General features: G+C 39.6%; 1 protein-coding gene across 1 annotated transcript in view; it reads left to right on the top strand.

Annotated features, from left to right (window-relative positions):
- Nucleotides 1–5,243: 5,243 nt before the first annotated feature.
- slc16a4 (solute carrier family 16 member 4) overlaps nucleotides 5,244–23,658 on the top strand; it is a gene marked incomplete at its 5' end in the record, with an annotated part of 30,121 nt that continues 11,706 nt past the window's right edge. The window contains 6 exons of the mRNA XM_084070072.1: nucleotides 5,244–5,320; nucleotides 18,306–18,438; nucleotides 18,900–19,032; nucleotides 19,975–20,118; nucleotides 20,514–20,675; nucleotides 22,129–22,797. Coding sequence (XP_083926198.1) covers nucleotides 5,244–5,320; nucleotides 18,306–18,438; nucleotides 18,900–19,032; nucleotides 19,975–20,118; nucleotides 20,514–20,675; nucleotides 22,129–22,797 — 1,318 coding nt within the window. The remainder of the gene's footprint in view (nucleotides 5,321–18,305; nucleotides 18,439–18,899; nucleotides 19,033–19,974; nucleotides 20,119–20,513; nucleotides 20,676–22,128; nucleotides 22,798–23,658) is intronic.

Raw genomic sequence — 23,658 nt, 5'->3', positions numbered from 1 at the left:
TTTTGGCAGGACATTTCCTTGGTAGCTTCTATGTTTGAACATGTTAATTAAGCTTCTAGTAATCTAATAACTGCCATTACGCCGTTTTAGTAACAGTTACTGCTTTTATAGCCTTGCTGTCTTTATTGCCTTTATACCATATGTGTTTGAACATGTTAATTACGTTTTTATCAGTATAACGGCAATTAGATTACAGAGCAGTTTTAGTGACACGTAAATTAACTGAAATGTATTTACTGTATAACCTTATAGTTTGCAGATTTAGTCTGTTGAACAGATATAGATGTTGGGTATCAGTGGTGTAAAGTTACATTTACTCAAGTACTGTTCTTAAGTACAATTTTGAGATTTTTTTACTTTACAGGAGTATTTCCAATTTTCATTACTTTTACTTTTACTCCACTACATCTAGGAGGCAAATATTACACTTTTACTCCAGTACAATTATATGAAAACTTTACTTCTTAGATTTTGATTATTATGAAAACATACATTAACCACTTCAGCCCATACTACATTTTGGCCATTTGAAAATAGACGATCTACAAGCTCACAGTGCATTGCGATGCGAAGCATTGTGAGCTTGTAGATCTGCTATTTTCAAAAGAAAATGGGACATGTCTGCATAAGGAGTACTTTTACTTTTGGTACTGCAAGTATATTTTGATGCCGATATTTTTAATACAGGACTTTTACGCGTAGTAGAGTAAATCTACATTGCAGTATTGATACTTTTACTGAAGTAAAAAAAAAAAAAAAAAACTTTTTCCACAACTGCCATTATGTACAGATGACTAGTGATGGGTCACTTGCGTCGGCCAATTGCAGTGGTGACCGACCTGTGCCAGCAGCAGCAATCCCAGCATGATGCGTTAATTGCACCGTCTTTCTGGACCATTTTACTGTATCAAATGTAATCAACAAACTATACTGGTCAAACATTGGCCAAATTGTCAAACAACATAAGAAAGAGGCAAAAAATAGCCGATCAACAATGCCAGGAGTTGTGAGCTTTTTTTTTTTTTTATTATATTATATTACTTTATTTTATTTTATATTATTTTCACAATATGTATCTGTGGAACCGAGTTAAACCAAATGTAATGCCTCAACTCCTAGCATTCCAAGTGCTTGTCATGGTGAGGGGTCCCCAGTTAAAATACGATTATTTAGGGGGGTCCCCAGTTCAAACATGATTTTTTTTCGGGGGGGGGGCACTGGTCTACACCTCCACTGACCACTGATCTACGTCAGAGGGCGATTCCCTTGATGTTTTGACATCATTTTTTTAGTAAGTTGTCACGTGGTTTATCCCCATGAAGGCTTTCTGGCTGCCTTGTGCGACCATTCTCACTCTCTCTCTCTCAGGCAGCATCGATGTTGTGACTGAGACGCAAGTCAGAGGAACCCAAGTTATCATGGCAGCAGCATCCTCCAGGACCAGGGTCCCGCAACAACTTTCTTTGATCGCCATCAACCGTGACTATTAAAAAGGATCACACGCACAGCTTTTTAACAGGACTTATACATATTATGACAGCGATATCATAAGAAAAATATCTGTAGTTGAAATTGATTGAATTACGCGGAAAAGTGAGGACTGGAGGTGATGTCAGGTATGTGTGTTTATTTACGTTATGCGATAGTAGCCTACGCGTCTCAATTGGACCTACAAATAATGAGGGTTTAGAAAATATAGATTTTGCATTTCGACTTATTGTTTTCTGCAGTGAGCTTGGGAATTAATAGGTGATGTAGAGCTTTTTTTTACTTGTTTGTGACTTAGCCTAAATGTCAATTTCCCAAAGCTTGTTTAAATAAGTAAATGTTATTGGGCACTATGCATGTTCGATATATATTTTGAATTATGCAAATTTATTTTTTAACCAGAAATGTGGGGACACAACAGGCTTGCGAACCGAAGTTAACAACTGGCTGTCTGGCTCCCAACATTACACGGTAAGACCTGCCTTTTCAGTTCACACTGCTGTGGATCAGTGGTGTAAAGTAAAGTACATTTACTCAAGTAGGGCCGCCTACTGTACTTTTTGATGTATTTTTTTTTTTTACTTTACTGGAGTATTTCCAATTTTACTGTAAAAGTTTGAGGTATTTTTTACTTTACTGGAGTATTTCCAATTTTCAGTACTTTAACTTCTACTGCACTACATCTAAGAGGCAAATATTATACTTTTACTCCACAACAATTATTTGAAAACTTAAGTTAATAGTTACTTTGTTGATTTAGATTTAGATTTTAAAAAATACATTAATCACTTCAGCCCATATTGGCCATTTGCAAATAGCCGATCTACAAGCTCACAATGCATTGTGAGCTTTTAGAGCTGCTATTTTCTTATTTTTTTTAAAAAATGTTCTACATTTTGAAAACTTGTGAAATGGGACATTTATGCATAATGAGTACTTTCTACTTTTTGTACTTTTTAAGTACATTTTGATACCAATACTTTTGTACTTTTACTCAAGTAAATTTGGAATTCAGGACTTTTACTTGTAACAGTATATTTCTACATTGTGATACTTTTACTTAAGTAACAAATGTGAGTATTTCTTCCACCACTGCTGTGGATGCATGCTTGATCCAATCAATTTCCAGGGATAATGGACTAAGCTAAGCCAAGCTTTCAACCAAACACAGAGTTGTTTACAACATAATCTCACAATTCCTTTCTTCATCAATAGTATGAGTAACACAATTTGTGTGCTTTTGAGCCTAGGTAGACTCGAAAATGTATAATGGTCAAATAGGTGATCCGGTTGCCCATATTTGGTGTTTCAGGGCGACCTTTTTAGAGGTCAAGTCAATTTGAGCCAAGCACTATAACACCATGGAGAAAGCAACTAATTACATTCACGCAAGTGATTGAGCGTGGTCATTTATTCATTGAATGCTACTTTTATTACTACACATTCACTACACGGGAACTACACATTTTGCAGCAATAGGCATAGCCTACTGGAGTCTTTATTACTATTAACTACATTTGAGCAATATTGCAAAAAATAATATATTTACACAAAACTAAAAATGCACACAACTAAGATGTAATTTCCCTGGAAAATAACACCACAACTTCAGTAGCTACTACTCAAGTAAATCATTTCAGTGAATCTTTCTTTTTTTTGTCTGACCTACTTTTTGCATGCTTTGGCCAATGCTGATTTTCTTGTCTAACTAGTCCTCATTGGTCAGTTGTCACACAACCTTACAGATGAATGGTGTTACTGAATTTAAATGATATTCTGTTGGCATCTAAATACTTTGATTTGGATCATGAGTACATCCACACAGATCGCAAAGATAACAATGCGATAAAGCAACAATTATCTTTTGATACGAGGTTGATTTTTCAGCGCAAATAAAATCCTCAACCTGTATGACTTATGCCTCACCAAATTATAGGAATATTCAATATTAAAAATGTCCATAGACTCCAGAGATAAGGGAATGTGCCAGAAGCCCTTGGTCAAATCCAGCGTTGTGAAAGAAAAGGAGCTGTACCAAGCCAGTCCAGAAGTTCATCAACTTGAGGCATTGGATTGGCATTGGATTGGCATTGGATTGGCATTGGATTGGCATTGGATTTAGAAAACGAATTTGCCTTGCGATAGTCCACACAGAACTGAACCAACCCATCAGGCTTTACAACCAGAGGCTAGACCACTAGACCAGTCACAGTTGGTGCTCTATTACTCCAATCTAAAGCAAAGCTTATTCAACCCAAACAGTTGATAGGGTTGTGACTGCACCATCACGCACACTGGGGTCTTGATGTGGTGGTGTATGAGGTTGGTGACCTGGAAGGGGGAGAACATTTGTGCAAAACACTGTTGGGGTTGAGGCAACCCCTGCTCTCTGGCCTAGCGAGAAATGGCAATCCCAAAGAGGTGAACAACAACAAAATTTACTCGTTTGTACCCGTACACAAGATGTAAAAATAAAGAAAAAATAATTGAACCTTGAACTCAATCAATGTGGTAGCCAAAGAAACAGGGACCTACTGAGTCTATGCTTTCAGCAGGTTGAGATTGTAGATCTGACCGTACCCTTTTCAGACCATGGCACGTCATAGTCGGCGTCACCCACTCATTGTGTGACCATGAAGGGACCTTGCCATTTTGTATTAAATTTGGATCTAGAAGTTGGGGGCAATACAAGTATAGTATGTCCTTTTGAAAATTGTCTCTGTTGCGTCCCATCATTGTACAGTCACTGCTACCATTCCTTGGTCTGCATCATTTCTCACATGATAAGTGCTTAAGTGCGTGTAGCTTTGCTCTCAGGTCAAGGAGGTACTGAATTTCATTCTTGCTTATGTGCACTGCAAACTACAGGGCATCCAGCCACAGATTTGTGAACCATGGCTTTGAGTGTTCAATTAAACTGGTCGACCTGTCCATCTGTCTGATTGTGGTACACACTGAACCAAATTAAGTTTATGCCCAACATCCCATTAAGTTCCATAAGGGATATATTGAGGTACCTTAATCAGTCAGTATCTCTTTCGGGATAACAACTCTGGAGTTTAGTTAAAACAGCAACTGTGCAATGCTTTTGGTGGAGATGTTGATCAGCCACTGGCACTGCTTCCAGATATGAGGTTGCAGAATGAGCAATAACTAACGGAAAGCGTTGTCCACGTGCAATACGGTCCAATGGCCCAATGAGATCCATGCCAATTCTTTCAAAAGGGACCTCTGTGAGAGGAGGAGGGCGTAAGGGCGCTTTTGGTATTGTGGGAGAATTAAAAAGTTAAGCATATTAACCACCCAACAGAAACAAAGGAACATAAACCTTTGGGTAACGTATATGCTGCTTGCCATGCGTTAAACTTAGATACACAAGAGATTGACTCCTTTTCAAGTCAATCTGGCTGCCACATCCCCATAGCCTCACTGTGAGACTATGGGCCTGGTTGACTGGCTTGATAAGGATTACTTACAGCGAATCAGGCCAATTAGAAACAGGTGAGCCACATTCCATACAGTACATTTCTCACTAGCCTGCTGCACCGGATGCCACCTGTTGGCTCTCCCGCATGTAGTTGACCCTGCCCAAACATACCACAACAAAGAGGACACTGCATGCTACAGATAGGTGGAACATCTGCAGCAGCCTGTTGGCACACATTGAAGGACCTGAGCCAAAAAAGAGGAGAGTGTGGAGGGCAGCGAGCGCTTCAGGAGTCAAAAGTTGGTGTTGGCTAGACCACACTCTTGCAATGCATCGCATCGCATGTGTCCACCACCTCCACATCCTCCACCGGAGGATGGGAGTTGGGAAGCTTTTCTTCATCTGGTAGTCCACCACCAGCTCCTTGGTCTTTCCATTGTTGAGTTGGAGGTTGTTATAATCCCACCACCCTACAAATCTCTATGATTATCCGTTCTGGCCAGTTTGACGTTAGTGTATCTCAAGTTCCTTATGCTGTCTGACAAATTTGGTGGTGATAGAACAACAATTGAAAAAACCTTAGGGAAAAAACAGTTTAGCATAAATTGCATCTGTTTGTGTGTGTGTGTGTGTGTGTGTGTGTGTGTGTGTGTGTGTGTGTGTGTGCGTGCGTGCGTGCGTGCGTGCGTGCGTGCGTGCGTGCGTGCGTGCGTGCGTGCGTGCGTGCGTGCGTGCGTGCGTGCGTGCGTGCGTGTATCCATCTATAAATAACAAGGGAGCACTCTTTTCTCTTCTGCAGTACAGGTTTTCAGTGTTTTGTGTTTGAATGTGTATGCATCTGTAGTGATTTTTCCTATTTGAAACTAATACGAACTGAATCACTGAAATTGTCCATGTCTTTTATGTTGCAGGTGTTTGGTTAACTTTGCAGCAACTGTAGATTCAAGTCCCAATCGTTGAGTCAGAGGATGACACTCACAGAATAGGGCTTTTGAAACATCTCTTCTTCTCATCTCCAGAACCTTACACCATGCTACCAAAAGAGCATAACAGGTAAATCTCTCCTCAGGTTTTGCAGTCTTGTGTTGTGGATTGGTTGGGTCATGAAATACAGACATGAAATATTGTCACCTTTTGACAAAATGTGCCATATTGAATCATAGGTCATCTGTGTGATTCGTGCGGGGGGGGGGGGGGGGGGGGGTGAAAGAGGGACATGTGTTTGGATGTGCTTGAATCAACTGTCAAGCTGTCAACAAAGACAGAATGAGGCTTTTGAATAGACACACCCAGGGCATGAATCGAGTCAATCAACCAAAAACAGGGAGCTGTTGAGAACAGTGGAATTCCCCACTGGCAGAGGCTGGGCTGTCAATCTGCCACTTATCACTCACTCCAACATTCACCACCACACTCATCATGGTCTTGTAAATGAGACAGATTTCTAAGACTGAACAGGCGCTAATGTCATTTTCAACACACTGCCTCACAGTTCTGCGTTAGTTTTGAGTCCATGACTGATCCAAGATACTTATAGCTATCTACACATTCCACAGCCTGATTTTTAATGATCATAGTCTTACCAGTTTAAGTTGGGTCATGCTTTCCGAAATCTATAACCATATCCTTTGTTTTGGATGTATTTAGCTCCAGAAAGGATTTGTCACACCAGGTGACGAACTCCTCAAGGACTGGGTGGCTGGACTCATTATTGCCAAGCAGACTCACAATGACTGTGTCATCGCATCGTCAAATTTCACTATGTTTTCACAATTACGTTGGCACATGTTTGTGTACAAAATGTTAAGTAAGTTGAGAGAAACAGACAGTATATTTTCTGAAAAGAGGCAAAATGTTGGAGTGCCTACTGCTTTCATAGATTGTAATTTAGTCTTGCGTAGCCAATAGCCATACGATCAGAGATCTCCAACTACGTCTGGGGAAATCTAAATTCAATATATGGGCTAGAACAGTGCCGAGAACAGCCATTAACAAACCTACGCCCAATGCTTTTAGAACCAGTCATATGAAGTGATGAAATTAGACACAAGAAAAAAAGCATACAATGATGTATTGCAATATATGACAGTAGGCCCCCAGTAACATGTATGCTGCTAGCAGTGCGACCAGACCAGTATTGACAGTGTGTCGAATAAAATAACTAAAATGACAGAACACGTATTTCAGTCGAGTGTCTGTCACTCGGGGAAAAGGACTTATTTCCTTGTCAGAAGCTTTGTTATCTTGTGCTCCTCCTTGGTGGAGTTCACCTGGTTGATGATGGTCCCAAGCCAGACCCCCAAAACAGAATTCAGTGGATGGAATGTCCAGCTCACTGGGCCATTAAGACCTGGAACTGTGTCATTTTTAGATTTGAGCTAAAAAGCATTATTTTACCGCGAGTGCCGCGCTATGAGCTTGTAGATCTGCTATTTTTGAAAAATCGTGAAAATGTGTGAAAATCTTTGAATATATATATTTTTAAAGCGAACATTTGTAACTCAAATCTTTGCTTCTGGGGGGTCCCTGGAACAAAATATTTTGATGGGGGTCCGCGGCAAAATACATATAATTTTGGGGGTCCTTGACATGAAAAAGATTGAGCACCACTGATATAGAAACATACGTTTTTCAGAATACTGTTGAGATTTAGGAGACATGTAGTATCGGCTTCAGGTCTCAATGGGTTAAGGTCACTAGAGTTCAACCACTTGTAACCTGTATGCAAGTATACCCAGTATACTGTATCTTGTTGACACAGTAAAAAAAGATTAAATCATCTTTAGCAGTAGTAGTACTTGAACACGTTCAAATGGTGTGCATGTATATCTAAGGTGGCTTGTTAAACACGCGTCTCTGAGTCTGCTGATTGATTTTGTCCTTCTAATGGGTGAGAGGGGGACGTGCTTTTCAATTATTTTTTCATTTATTTTCAAAAGAAAAGAAAAGAAAATTATTGAAAAAACACAGCGCCCTCATGCATTAGAAGTACGTTATCAGTCAGCAGAACCAGGGACGTGTGTTTTCAATTACCCCAGAGGGAGGGGGGTGACTTCTAACTTATACATTTATTTTTAGTAACTAGATAGAGAGGTAAAGGTACAGTAGCAGTTAAATTGTGAAGATACTTCTTGATATTTTGGTCGAACGGTGAATGTATTACTTCCTGCAATACTGTTTTGGCTGCTTGTACTTCTAGAATTTACTAAACTGATTATTCTCTGGATTGGATATTGTTTTAATTTCTACTGGTATTCTATAGCACTACCTACAACTGTGCTATACTATATTACATAAACACACCACACACTTTAGTGATGTCATCTGTCTGTTCAGGTTCGGTACAGGGGTAGGGGTATGAATTTAGATATGCATTCTTTATTTATTTATTATGAGTTGCTCTTTCTTTGTTTTCTTTTCTTAAAGTTATGTTGTATGTGACACAGATGGGGGCATGTGTTGTTTCTTGGAGAGCAAACCAGGGTCATTATCCCAACTCAGCCTTTAAGAGAGATTGAAACATGAAAGCAAAGAGAGAGAGAGGGAGACAGAGTGAGAAAGTCTAGGTGGATGTTTGCAATAATATGGTGCTAATACCTCACTACAAGGCACTGATCTTAAATCCCCCATCGACCAAACATTCAGAGCCACCGCATATTCACAAGCATGCACTCAAACACACTCTGGGGACAACTTGTGAACAGCACATGGAAGGAAATGCTTTGCCTGCAGTACACTGGCCCGATTCATTCCCTACTTAATCCTCTCTGTGCTCGCTGTCTAAAGCCTGATTACTTCTTCGTACGATGGTGTCCCACGCTGAAAATAACCGATCTACAAGCTCACAACGCATCACGACATGTTGTGAGCTTATAGATTGGCTATTTGGGGTGCAGGACACCGCCGAACGACGAAATACCCTTCTTACCTGAAGAATTTAGCTATATAGCTGGGTCTTTGATTTGTGTGATTAACTTTGTGTGATGTTTTTAGTTGCTGTGGAGAGATTGCAAAACTGTGTTTAGGTTCAGCATTGTTTCAAATGTAGACTTACAGCATTCGGAAATATTGACATGCTTTTTTCTGTCAGGTTATGAGCATGAATGTTTTAAATGCATATAGAGCAGGGGTCTTCAACAGGGGGTCCGGGATCCCTAGGGGGTCCTCAGAGTAACTACAGGGGGGGCCGCCAAATCTTTGTGTGATATAGGGACTTTTTTTAGCTCAAATATTTGAGAAGCACATTATCTACATCAATTATCAAAATATATTAATGATCTCAATATTTTATCCCCATTTCAATCGGGTTTTCGTTCCAATTTCTCCACTACTACTGCTCTTGTTAAATTTTCAGATGTCTGCAACCTAATTTATATACTCGCTCCTTACCTGAAGGATTTAGCTATATAGCTGGGTCTTTGATTAGTGTGATTGACATGTTTTTAGTTGCTGTGGAGAGATTGCAAAACTGTGTTTAGGTTCAGCATTGTTTTCTAAGGTATGTGGCATGTTAAGAGATGCCTCTTAAAAGGACTGTGGTCGTTTTTTGCAACCAGGATCTGGTATGAGAACAACCCAGGGCTTTTTCACAGATAATTATAATGAGGAATTTAAAAAAAATAAGAAAAAAAGTAAACTTTGTTTATTGGATTTTCCACAGAAGCATTCAACATCAAAAGTTGGAACTTATGAAGATACGTAAAAGCTTCCTCCAGTGCAATCCATCAAATACAAAAATTGTAGTAAACAGATTGAATTAACAAATGAGTCAAAGTCTGAAGGGGGACAGACTAAAAATATTTCTAAGAAGCAAGTTTGAAATACATTTCCAGGGGCACACTTTGCCTCTTTGTGGGGTGCCAAGTCAAACTACTCCAGAGCTGGATTACAACACAAGCATGACCAAGTCAATCTCATAAATAACTCTACAACAAGAGCGCAGATTTGTGTTCACAAAGCCTTATGACCTTAGTCATGACCCCTCTGCCCCCCCCCACACACACACACACGTACGCACAGAACGTACGCACGTGCACGCACACACACACACACACACACACACACACACACACACACACACACACACACACACACACACACACATATATACAATACAGTAGGTACAGAAGAGTAACATCACAATAAGACATCCTCAAACAAAGTATTAATAAGAGTATGCAGACATACAGTATACAACCATCCTGCCTTGTGCAGAACAAGAAGACACCGTCAATAATTATTAAAGTATACAGATGTATACACACCCAATACAATCATTCTGCCTGAAGCAGAGTAGCAAGCTAATCCTAGTTATGGCATCAGCACAAACCACAGGTAACGTGTGGTTTCACACGATGTACTTTGTGCCCGGGGACTACAAATGGAAAATCTGGCAATACATGTATTGTATGCTGTTCCTATCAAATAAACAAATTAAATGTTTTAAAATGTGGAATTTATGGCCATCGGAAAGAAAATGTGATCCTACTGTAGCTTGTGGAAGTGATGTGAGATTTGAGACGGGGAGAGGGATCAAAAGTTGCTGACACAGGTAGAGTTAACTGACTCAAGTGATTAAATATTTACATGTGCTGCGACATACAGTGAAGACACTTGATGTAAACACTGAGACATCCAGTTCAGTGCAGTAACTGTAATAGGAGAAAAAAAGGTGGTAGAAGAGAGATGTAACTGGTTTTGGCTACTATGTAACTATCCTATTTCACATCCCATTGACTGCTGTGAGGTATTGCAGCATAGCTAGCTAGCTACTGTTAATAGTGTGTATACCATCTGAGACAATACAAAGATTTGTTTTTCATTCAGTGCAAAAAAATAATCACTAATACAAGTATCCTATTATTTTAACATGCATGTCCAATTGTTTCATGTTCAAATACTGTATAAGTGTGAAGCAGCAGATCTCTGCTTTATTTGCTCAAAATGAATGATAAGGGACCAGTCGAAATTTACAGAAGGGGGTCCCTGGAGGAAAATAGGGGAGGGTCATGCCTTTCTAGTTTTAGAGGAGGGTCAGCTAATTTTACTTTGAATCCAAGGGAGGGTCATGCAATTTTGGATTGATAAAATAGTCCGTTTTTTGTATACCTTTTTAGTACAGCAGAACAGTGGTCAATGACCCCTCTCTATTTCAAAGGTACAAAGGATTCAAATCAAGTAACACCTTGGTCTATTCTATTTAGAATCAATGACAGTCGTTAACAAGCCATCAACGCACAGCGAGTGTGAATGACCCAGTCAAATTTTTTTTTTTTTTAATAATAGAAAAATATACATATTTGTGCCTATTTCATTAAAGATGGAGTGCCATGATATTTTTCAACCCTAAAACCTGATCCATAAGATATCATTATTATGTAAGGATTTTTTTCAAAAAAGTGTACTTAATGAAGTTCTATCAACCTCACAGACACATGAAAAACAGAAAAAGTGCAAAAACATGGCACCAGCTCTTTAAGATGTTCGTAAATAGTGCCTAAATAAAGTGACTAAAGGGGTGCGTATTTTCGATAAGCACAGACGGACGTGCGTCGGTGCGTGCCAACCGGTGTGTAAATCTCTTATATGTGTGTATCGCCGGTCTTCCTCATTTTTGTTCACGTGGAGAATCATTTGCATTGCTCCATGTCCCATTTAATACCATAAAAGGCAACCGGAAACTGACGGAATACATCAACACTCTTCAAAAGGGACAGATCTACAAGCTGACAAAGCTTTAAAAAAATAAAAAAGTATTGGCATCAAAATATACTTAAGTACTAAAAGTAAAAGTAGCCTTGCGCTGATCTACAAATTGAAGATCAGCACAAGTGAGTCCCTCACACTATTAAGCGTTTATAAAGTAAATGGCCGACTCTCACGTGTAATGAAGAGAATACGAATTTTGTTTACAGTTTAACCTCATGACCAAAGGCTAATAAAACTTGGAATAGATATTATATTGTTACAGGGTAAAAAGAGATGCAACATAAAGTGGGAGTGAAACCCGTTTTTATTTAGAACTTAATATATATTTACATTAACTTAAATAGACTTTAACACGTGTGTGCAGGCAGGGGTGATGGCCTCCATAAGAAGAATTTGAGGGCGGAACACACACGTGTTGCATGATGAACTACATGTAAAAACGCCAGAGGCTTGACATGTTTGAAATTTCAAATCTGTTTCAATATGCAAGTAACTCAACCTGTATTGTTAGAAGGGTACATTCCAGATCATTTAAGGAGTGCTGCATACTGTACATCCTTAGGTACAGTATGTGCAGAAACCGGTTTATAATTTCATGGTACAGAAAGTACATGACGTGAATATGCGTGCAAAATGCACATGCAACGGCCACGTGAATGGCAATGACGTGCCGTACAGCACGTTAAGTTACATTTCTTTAATAAGACTTTCAGAGGTCCTCTCTCTCTCTCTCTCTCTCTCTCTCTCTCTCTCTCTCTCTCTCTCTCTCTCTCTCTCTCTCTCTCTCTCTCTCTCTCTCTCTCTCTCTCTCTCTATTCCAGGAGATAATAAAACACCTTTCTATCTACTCAGATAACACCCAATACAAATTCATTAATATTAATATATAATAGTTTTGTTTTAAATGTTCTAGCCTTGACGACCATGCAGTCTTATGCAAACGTTAAAATGTAAATTAGATAGCATTTTATTTAGACAGATGCCAGGTCATTGTTGACCTGGCATCCTAAGTGTGTGTATAGTTTCAATGTACATAATTTATTTATTTTTTGATTTTATTATAATGTGTAGACTGGTGATAGGTTTTTGGTTTATCTATGATCCTAGATTACTGAGTTTATCTTGCTTACTGTAAATCACGTCTGCTAAATGCCAAAATTGTAAATTGTAATTTGGCTTTTGTAATTTACACAGTGTCCTAGTTACTTGTGTTTGTGAAATAGCCTTATTTATTATTAAATAATAGGCTATGGGGGGGGGGGGGGGGGCACCAGGTAAAATTCTGCCTATAGGCATCAAATTCCTCAGGGCCAGCTCTGACTACTGGTTACCAAATACTCAACTTTCTTCAATCTGAACAGGATTCAATGGGTTTCCCACATCTAAGTTGAGAACACTATCCATTCTGCTACCACTACTACAGATACTACACTGTGCATTTAGCAAGACTGACTACTACAGTAATGTTCTAATCAATGTGGAAAGCAAAACATCGGATGGGGAGGGTTAGGGGTGTCAAGATACACTAATTTCACGATACAATACATGATGTTAGGCATATGATATCGATATGATACATTATTAATGTTCTTTTCTCATGTGTATCATCAACATTGGCCATCATCTTTAGTTTAAACTAACTTTATAAAGCACTTTAAAAAACAATTAGAAAGTGCTTTGTACACACAAATAAAATACATTTGTGCAAGCTTAAGGGAGAAGTGAAGTTCTCACTAACTATAAACCCATTGTTTCAGAGGACAGATAGACACTAATATAACAAATATAATATAATAGAACACTGCATGACTATAAATTCCACAAACCTCATATTCTTGTCATCTGGACTTTACCAACCAAGTGCAGCCTAGTTATTTCCAACAGCTCAGATACAAGATACAATACCATGTAAACCATCTTAGATTAGGGGTGCGTTCGAAAATACACCACTGAGCACACTGGCCAATACAAACTAATAGGCGAGTGTGCTCCGGTGTGTAATTTTCGAACGCACCCTAGATGTAGGCCTATTTGAGAGTGCAGAGGCATAATTGCTTTGATTAACGAGCGTCAACGAGCATCAGCTGACACACAACACCTCCTCTCTGCAGTGCTTTAAACTGAAAGTGACTGGAGTCTGTTTCTCCAAAATACCTTGAATATGATGGAAGACATGATTAATAATTACTGTGATTATGATAAGCTTTACATTTCATATCATACACCATACAGTTAGAACTCCTATAACTTTCATCGGCAAAAAAAAAGGAAAGTGTTTTAATAAAAAAAAATCACACCCTGTGTGAAGGTAGCAGCGCCTTTGATACATTTTGTCATCGATATGTGTTTATAATGTGTTTATAGCCACGTGTCACGTGAAGCTTGACCAATCACTTTGTTGACGGACCTGACCAATCAGAACGTTGACGGTGAACACGGACAAAGTCAGGTATAGAGCAGGATCCTCTATTTTTAGCGGCGATAGCCGCTCTATACCTTTAGGTATAGAGCGGCTATCGCCGCTAAAAATATTACGATACAGTATGACATCATGACAATTCCTATCGTCACATTTTAACCATGATAGGCTATATCGTGGGACAATATATCGTGACACTCCTAGACGGGGAGGGTTCATCTTTTTTTTTTAATCACTTGGGGAGGGTCATTGATTTTTTTTTTTAGTCAAAGGGAGGGTCATGCCATTTTAGATCAGGGCACATACATTTTCTCCAGGGGTACCCTTCTTTAAAAATCGACCTGTCTCTAATTGAATTCTTTGACCTGGCTAGGGAAGCCATGGATGAATGGGTATAGAGGTTGCCTAGGAATCAGAAGGTCGCCGGTTCGCCCCCTGGCCACAGTCTATGTGTCGAAGTGTCCCTGAGCAAGACACTTAACCCTTAACTGCTCCACGGGCACAGTATTAATAGCGACCACTGCTCCTAATAGTTAGGATGGGTAAACTGACGACAAATTTCCCGTATGTGCAAATGTACTGTGACATAAATACCCCTTTTCCTTGCTGTCAAAAAATTATTTGCTGACCTTTGTGAAAGTGTGAAATGAAATGGTATGCAGCAAAATCCTGAGTGTTGAGTTAAATTAATACTCAGGATTTTACTGCGTGGGTTCATGTAATCAGTCTCAGTCTAAAGAAGAGCATTGGGCTTGAAACGTAACTCGGTTGGAAGCCTTAATAAAACTCATTAAAGGAAGCTACAGTATGCGATTCTTATTCTCTGCCGACCCTTCTTTTTGTAACAGCACCTGCCTTTTAAAAGGTTTTTGGATGTGCGCATCCTTTTTGATCTAATTTGGGTCCATGTAATGATGACCTGATCTTGATGCTAAATGGTAAAATGTCACAGTTCCAGGTGTGCGGGACGGTGCTAGATCCTTGTTTGCCCCATGTATGAGCAGTTTAGATCCTACATAATCATTTCACCCTGATTGGTCATTGGATAGATACATTGGTTGCGGATGTGCAGAGTACTTACATTGCATTCATTGTAATTATTTATTTATTTGCCGAAGAATGTATCAATTACAATAAGGATAATGGAAACGTTGTAAGGGGAGACATTAGTCAGTTTTCTCATACCTCCAATCTATATTTAAAAGAGAATCGATGGGGGGTGCCTGGTGCCAGCCAAGTTAGCAGACAGACCACATGTTCCCTGTCAGCGCAAGGACCCGGGTTTGAATCTGACCCTCTTGTCTCGCATGTCTCTCCTCTCTCACTGCCTTTGGTTTTCTTTCTCTCTACACTCTCCTGTCTGAAATAAAGCATAAAAATGCTAAAGAATAGAATCGGAATCGGAATCCTACAGCATTCGGAAATATTGACATGCTTTTTTCTGTCAGGTTATGAGGATGAATGTTTTAAATGCATATAGAGCAGGGGTCTTCAAGGGGTCCGGGACCCCAAGGGGGTCCTCAGAGTAACTACAGGGGGGGCCGCCAAATTTTTGTGTGATAGGGACTTTTTTACACTAACCACTTGAGCTCAAATATTTGAGAAGCACATTTTTTATCAATTATCTAAATATATTAATGATCTCAATATTTTATCCCCATTTCAATCAGGTTTTCGTTCCAATTTCTCCACTACTACTGCTCTTGTTACATTTTCAGATGATGTATACTCCTCTTTAGATAATAGTAAATGATTAGGTTCTATTTTTATTGATTTAACTAAGGCTTTTGATTTAGTTGATCATTATCTTCTTTTGGATAAACTATGATTTTGGCCTTTCTCGACAGGCATTACTTTGATTTAGTTCTTACCTTCATAATCGTCGTCAGTGTGTTTCTTTTAATGATGTTAAATCGAACTTCTTGGTGGTAGAAAAAGGTGTACCACAAGGATCGATCTTAAGTCCTTTACCTTTTTCCATTTTCATAAATGATCTTCCCAAATATGCACCAATTGCTCCATATAGTTATATGCTGATGACACGGCTATTCATACATCTGATTCTGATATATCTAAAATTCAAAGCTCCTTGCAAACTGAATTTAATTTGGTTCAAGAATAGCTTTTAAATGATACTCTTATATTAAACAAGCAGAAGTCGTGCAGCATGTTGTTTGGTACTTTCTTAATCGTACATCCTCTGAATTGTCTATTTATTTTACAAATGGGTCTCCACTTAAAACAGAGACATTTAAATACTTAGGTCTTTGGTTAGATTCTGAATTTTCTTTTAAGCCTCATATTGATTCTGTTAGGAGTAAAGCAAATAATACAGAAGAGAGAACGCTGGAGCAACACGGACAGTTTAGGCCTTTTATTTATTTCGGTGCAAGTAAAACAGATAGACTGACGCGTTATTATGGATCCCACGCCAGCTCTTGGCAAACCCGCTGTGATTGGTCAGTAGTTGCTGTGATTGACAGTTCTCGTTTTTGCAACTATGCCTATACCTAACCTTAACCCTAACCCTAACCTCAGTAAAACTATGCCTAAACCTAACCCTAACCCTGACCGTAACCTCAGTAAGACTATGCCTGAACCTAACCTTAACCCTAACCCTAACCTCAGTAAAACTATGCCTGCCAGGGAGCCAATCAGACAGGTAAGGCGGGTCTATATCCTGGAGCGTTGGTGGGATCCATAATCAGGCTAGACTGACGTTTCGGTCTTTCGACCTTCCTCAGATTCATGAGAGTCATAAAGCAAATAATAGTCTCAGATCAATGTATAGATCAATACATTGTTTTACTTTTCAAATAAGAAAACATGTTGTTCAGCAGCTTCTACTTCCCATCATTGATTATGGTGATAACATTTATCAGCTTTTTATCAACACCTCTGAGACACATCTTCATTCATTAAATATAGTCTACAATAATATCTGTAGATTTGTACTCAGGTGTCCTTACAGTACACATCACTGTGTTCTGTATGATATGCTCAATTGGTTATCTCCTCATGATAGGAGTCATTTTCATCGGTTGCTTTTTAAAAATAAATACTACTTACTTACTTGAATTATCCTTCTTATTTGAAAGAGCTTTTACGTCCGTATAGTCCAAGATATCCATTAAGACATACTCAACAACCTGTTTTTGAAGTACCTAGTATACAGAAAGAAATTGGTAGACGTTCATTATTGTCTCCGCCAGGCCGAAAGGCATGGCGAGAGAGTATGTTTTACCCCCTGTCCGTCCGTCCGTGTGTGTGTGTGTGTGTGTGTGTGTGTGTCATTCTGTCTTGTTTAAGTTTAAAGCCCCTTCTGACTGGAACATTTTACCTACTTTACTTAGATCAATTATTTAATTTCTTGTTTTCAAAATGTCTTTGCTTGATTCACTCAAATCTAACTGTTCTTGTTTTTGATTCTTGTTTTTTTTATAATTGATTGTATTTAGATTCTGATAGTTAATTTTTTCATTTATTTATTTTGAGTTTTTTAGATGACGTAGACAGATGTAGAATGGTCTGGGATGGTGTGAGAGCCCTCATGTGTATGTCTTGTTGTTGTTATTGTTGAATGTTATGTGATTGTTTCTTGTCATTGTTTGTGCGTTGTGCCTTAGGACCCCCTGGAAGACGAGATGATGCATCTCAAGGGGTTTATCCTCCAATAACATTTTCAAATCAAAACCCTATCATCCCTATTCTGAGGGGAACATTAGCCTAAAATAGCAGATCTACAAGCACACAACGCCTCAACTAACTCTTAACTCATTAAGACCGGGAACGCATCTGTGTCATTGAAAGATTTCTTTGGCTATTCAAAAATAGCCAAAGCAATGCATGAGGAGTGTAGCCTGGTTCCAAACCATAGACCCCGCCCACTCTCTGAGTCGACTGCTCTTCTTGGTCTGGTGTTGAGCCTATGGATCTTCGCGGTAGAAAAAAAACAGTCAAATCAGAGTCGTACATGGGGGTGGGTCTAACGACAAGCCAATCAGCGAATATCTGCTAAAACAAGCTGTGCGATGATGTCAGATGTAGGCGGATCCGTAGATCTCTTGTGATTGGTTTCGGGAAATTTGAATCCCGTCCCCCTCGTAATCACCGACACTGCAGCCAATGTCAGACTGCAGCTTCAGGTTGAAAATGTGCTTATATGGGACTTGGAGATCACAAATAGAAGAATGCTTGCAAGTAGGAAGCCTGAGGCCTACTTTGAAGTTATTGAGTGTTTTGCTTTTTTTGTTATTTTCTCAGCGAAGCCAAGGCAGCTAAGATCGGCCTGTTCAGGATGGCTGCTCCGACCAATAAGAAGGAGGAGATGGAGAAAGATCTTGTAGACCCTCCAGACGGGGGCTGGGGCTGGATGGTCGTGGTCCACTGCTTCCTGGTACGCCCTTATTAACCCATTCAATCTGGGAATGCATCTGTGTCATTTTAGATTTTAGCTATAACCACTATTCTATACTTTGGCTATAAAAAATAGCAGCTTCTTCAAGCTCATAGCACGGCTCCGACTGTCGCGCTACGAGCTTGTAGATCTGCTATTTTATCTGAACATTTGAGCAAATATTTTTTTTAAACAACATACGTTTCTTCGGAAAACTGTTAGGGTTTAGAAGACATTTGTAGAATCGGAACCTCAGGTCTAAATGGGTTAACCACTTCCCACGTCAAATGATCTTGAATCAATCTTGGCCGTGGTGAATCTCAGAACAAAGCAATAGCCCTTGAGTTGTAACTGTGTGTACATGACATGTGTATGTATATTTACATGACTGATATGCAAGTGTATCCAAATGTACACATGCCTATGTGTCTGTTCATGTTACTCTCTGCGTATGATTACAGGTTAATGTCCTGGTGATGGGAACACTGAAGACCTTTGGAATCTTCTTTGTAGCATTCCAAGATGATTTTGGAGGGTCGGCTGAGAGCATCAGCTGGATCGGCTCGATCATGTCTGCCCTGCGTCTATCCGCAGGTCAGAGTCCACACCACACCATTCTGTGTGTTTGTCCACACCACCGGAACATCATTATGAGCTCTGGATTTAATCTCAAAAGTCTCACAGGCCAGGCATACCCGTTGCTGACCTGTTAGTGTATATAATGACAACGTCCATGGTTCAATTTCAGCAGGAGACTTGTGCTTTGTCTCCCCTGCTCTCTCTGCCTTTGGTTTCCCGTTTCTCCACGCTGTCTAAATAAGCAAAACATGCCTACAAAGTATATTGTGATGTCCTAGTCATCGAATGTCATCAACAATATTGATCTTTTTTTTTGTGTGTGTGGGGAGGTATTTCTTTTCTTCATTTTTATACTTTATTTCAGACAGGAGAGTGTAGAGAGACAGGAAACCAAGGGCAGAGAGAGAGGAGAAACAAGACGGGAGTAGGAATCCAAACCTTGGTCCTCACACTAGGAGTATATATAGCTCATCGGTAGTCTTGCATAGCCAGATCTACACTTACTGGTGCGTCTGGTCTGGTGACATTCAAATTCAATGTATGGGCTAAAATTGGAGCAAGTCAGAGATTTAAAAAAATAACTGCATCAGAGAACCAATGCAAAGACTTCAGTGCGGTCCTTAATGGGATTCTATCAGGATTAGTTTTCAAAGCATTAGACAGTTTTTTCTCTGCCATCCAAGCCCATTCAGTGAAGTTTGATTTTCCCATTTTCTCTATCATACGCGAGACTGTTTGCTGACTAGCTGAGCCAACAGGCACCCCCGTCAATTCACTTTTAAATGTTGGGGTACAGCAAAACTGAAAAAAATGTCTCCCTTTACAAAGTTTAGATTATCCTTGTATACCACGCCTCTCATGTTTTATTTCTTCATTAACACATACCATTGGATATCGAATGCTAAAAAGAATACAGTCCCATATTTTACCATTATTCCTTTGTTTTAATCTCCATAGCGCCCCTGGCCTCTGTGGCTTGTGCCAAATATGGGACCAGGGCGACCTCTATCGCAGGGGCGGTGCTGGTCAGCATAGGTTTCCTCCTGAGCGTCTTTGCCACCAGCGTTACGTACCTGTACGTCAGCATGGGATTGATAGTTGGTGAGTAGCAATGTTTGGTATGCAGATTAGAACTCTACACAGTATAATGGAGTGTACATATGCTGCAAACTACACAAATGGACAAAAAAGTCACAATTTCCATAAGACTGAAGTAATTTACCAAACGTATTCTATATTTGTAAGGTGATTGCTTTTACGTGAATTATAGAATTGGCCATTGACACAGTGTCCATTTTGCTCTTACTTTAAACTTTATATAAATGAAGTCAGAGCAAAATGGCTATCATTTGAATAATGGCTGCCTTGTGAATATGGTCAGTCAGTGGTCTTCACGTGCCTTGTACTATTAGATGTTGCACACAGCATTGTTGTTGGCTGTCCTCGTCCAAATGACTCAGAAGTTATCTGACCATAACCTTCTTTATCTTACTTAGGGATTGGTTTTGCACTTCTATACCAGGGCTTCTCGGTTGTCACAGCGTTGTATTTCAGAAAGAGGTTAGCGACGGCTTATGCAATTGGGCGCTCCGGGATGGGTTTGACCTTTGCCCTGGCTCCTTTCACTCAGCTGTTGCTGGATCAATATGCTTGGCAAGGTAAGTGAGACCAGTCTTTTAACTGGGAGATGGTGGCAATCACTAATGTGCTTCGTTCGCTGTTGTGCACTAAAACATAAATAAAAGGTTTACAGGCATGTTTCCAATTTATATGGGTTGGTATAAGAGCGCAGTACATAAGAAGTGTTTACACCAAAACTATGCATCCATTTCCTTTCTGAAAGTAATTTTCACGTTGCATTGCATCAAATTACAAATGGTTCTATTATCAAAATTATATTTTATATACAAAGATGACACCTTCAATAGCAACTATGTGCTTTATGCCTAATTTCTTTGATATAAAAGGTTTTATTATCATCGTAATTTCTTTAGACATAGTGTACAAATAATATTTATGTAGTAAATAAGGTGATAAAATAATAGTGTTAAAGCTGCACTATGTAACTTTCCTCATATACCCCGGATTTGAACACAGGTATCCTGTGCAAGTGCTGACATTTTTACCATTGAGCTAATAGAGCATGCCTGCTTGCTCAGGGGAATTGAATCTTGACCTTCAGGTCAGAATTTGTGTCAAAGGTCATGTCTCACCTAGACACAGGCTCTAAATGTCTCAATAGAAGAGCAGGGAGACAAAATACAACCACCCCAATTGTATAAGTTATATTGTATTAACATACTCTACCATACAGATTGGACAAAAATAAATTGTATTCATAAAAATTAAGTTACATAGTGCTGCTTTAATATACTCCAGTTGTACAATGGTGTCCTGTCGCCAAAAAAGGGTTAGGGGTATTGTATCGGCGATACAATACCCCTTGTACAATTAAGGACAATTAAGGATAAATTAGGCTTTACTGTCTCATGCCATCATCATGAATTTTGCATAATTTTACAGCAGAATTCATCTTTCTTTCATTTTGTGTAGTTTTTTCAGATCAAGTGGAATTTAAATGATCATTCAAATGTCAATACATGTTGTCATTGTCTTTTCACAGCTTCAGACATTCATAAACATAGACAATCTTTCCATTGATGACTTTAGTTATAGATTTTGCGTATGTTTTCATTTTCCCCAAACGTTTTATCACCAAACGTACCTGTCTGGAACAATCGAGCCAATGTTGGCTCATCATTGCATGGTTTATCATTTGAATTTCATTCGTAAATCAATCTTTTCACCAGGGACTATTTTTCAAATCAATCTGTATTATTACTGTAAAATGATAATGTAACTTTGACATATAGGGAACTACGCAATGATATGTAGTGTGTTGGATTACCTATCTCAGGCAAGTTTCAAGTCTCAGCAAGTTGGTTTTTATAGCATGCTGAAATTAAGGTCATTTGAAGTGTACCATGAGTCGTATTGAATGGGCTAAACATGGCACACCACTTATATTTTGGACTGAAAGTCTTCCTAATATGTATAGTGATGGGTTTGGGACTGTGTTAGGCTGAATGGGTTTCTGTGTATCTTCCACAGGAGCCCTACTGATCCTGGGGGGTCTTATGCTGAACCTTGTGGCTACTGGGATGCTTCTGAGACCAATTAAAGTAAAGCCTGCCACTGCATCCATCGCCACCTCCACCATCTCCCCGATGCAAAGCCCTGCTGCATCCCTCAAAAGTTCCTCAGAGAAGGAACACCCTAAGAGTTGCCTGAACGGGAGTGGTTCCCCTCACCTGACCAATGGCATATCCAAAACAGACTCATTCCCTTCCCCTCCTCCTCACACATCTCACTGGGAAACAGAGACTCTAGTGGGACAGGGTGCCCAGATCACCAAGGACCACTCCACAAACCCTGAACTGACCAAATTGGTCTTGAATGGCATGAATGGTCACCATGAACCCCACCATGACCTGAGACAGGGTAAACCAGGGAGCCCAGACAGCTCCACAGAGCTCAGCATGAATGGGTCTGCCATTGTGGGGAATCCATCCCATGCCAGCACACCACCTTGTGAGGTGGCCATCCAAAAATCCAAAGTGTTGGACTTCTCCTTGTTGAAGGACCCATTCTTCTGCATCTACACCTGGTCTCTGGTCTTCAGTCAGCTGGCCTACTTTATCCCCTATTTCCACCTGTCTGCCCGTGCCAGGACCCTGGGAATCAGTGCCATGGATGCTTCTTTCATCATCTCTGTAGCAGGTAAGCTCCACAGTGGACATGTATGTCCATTGTCTTATTAAGATCAATTCTTACAAGGCAAATCATGCATGATACTTGAGTAGCTTCTTCACTAAAACAGAGGACTCCTACTATTATGTCTGTTAATGCAGCTGCTAATGTAGAGGATCACTGTGTTTGTGAAGAGAGAGCTCTGGGTTTCATTTTAGACTGAGTTTAAGAAGTGATGCAAAAAGAAAATGTCCTCAGTCAACTTTTAGGCATTAATTATTTGTGAGCTGCTCAGACTGCAGTCTTATGTAATGAATGTGCTTACATAAAGGCTGAACTTTGGCCTACTGGCCAAAGCTGGTGGGTTCAGCAGTATCCCATTGATGAGGCCACCGCATATGAAAAAAAAACAGCATTTCCTTCACCAGCCATGCACGTGCATGTAAATCTTTAAGGGTGCCTGGTGGCGCGTTGTGAATTATTGAAATGCTGCTCCACCCTACTGTATAATAACAACACTCACTACTTTGATGTGTTCACAAGTTGAGGGCAAGCATCTTTTCAGTAATGTATCCCAAGATAAATAATTATCACTTCTTGGGAGATAGAGACTGCTGGACCTTCTAAAGATGCTTGTAGATAAGGCTAATGCTGGCTACATAGTATTTGAAGTACAGCATGTGTTGCCACAGTCTTCTGGATGACAAGGCCATGACAATAAACTGTCATATAGTGTAATATAGTGTATAGTGCAAGGATAAATTATTCATATATATATATTTTTTTAAAATATACTTTTTACGGCATGGTGCAGAAGGGGCCAGCATATAAAACATAAACAATATAGGCTATGCAAGACTACCGATGAGCTATATATACTCCTAGTGTGAG

The sequence above is a fragment of the Gymnoscopelus microlampas genome, assembly GCF_963454915.1.
Source record: "Gymnoscopelus microlampas genome assembly, chromosome: 10".
Classification (NCBI taxonomy): domain Eukaryota; kingdom Metazoa; phylum Chordata; class Actinopteri; order Myctophiformes; family Myctophidae; genus Gymnoscopelus; species Gymnoscopelus microlampas.
Note: the sequence above shows the minus strand (reverse complement) of the source record. Positions and strands in the feature narration are given on the sequence as shown.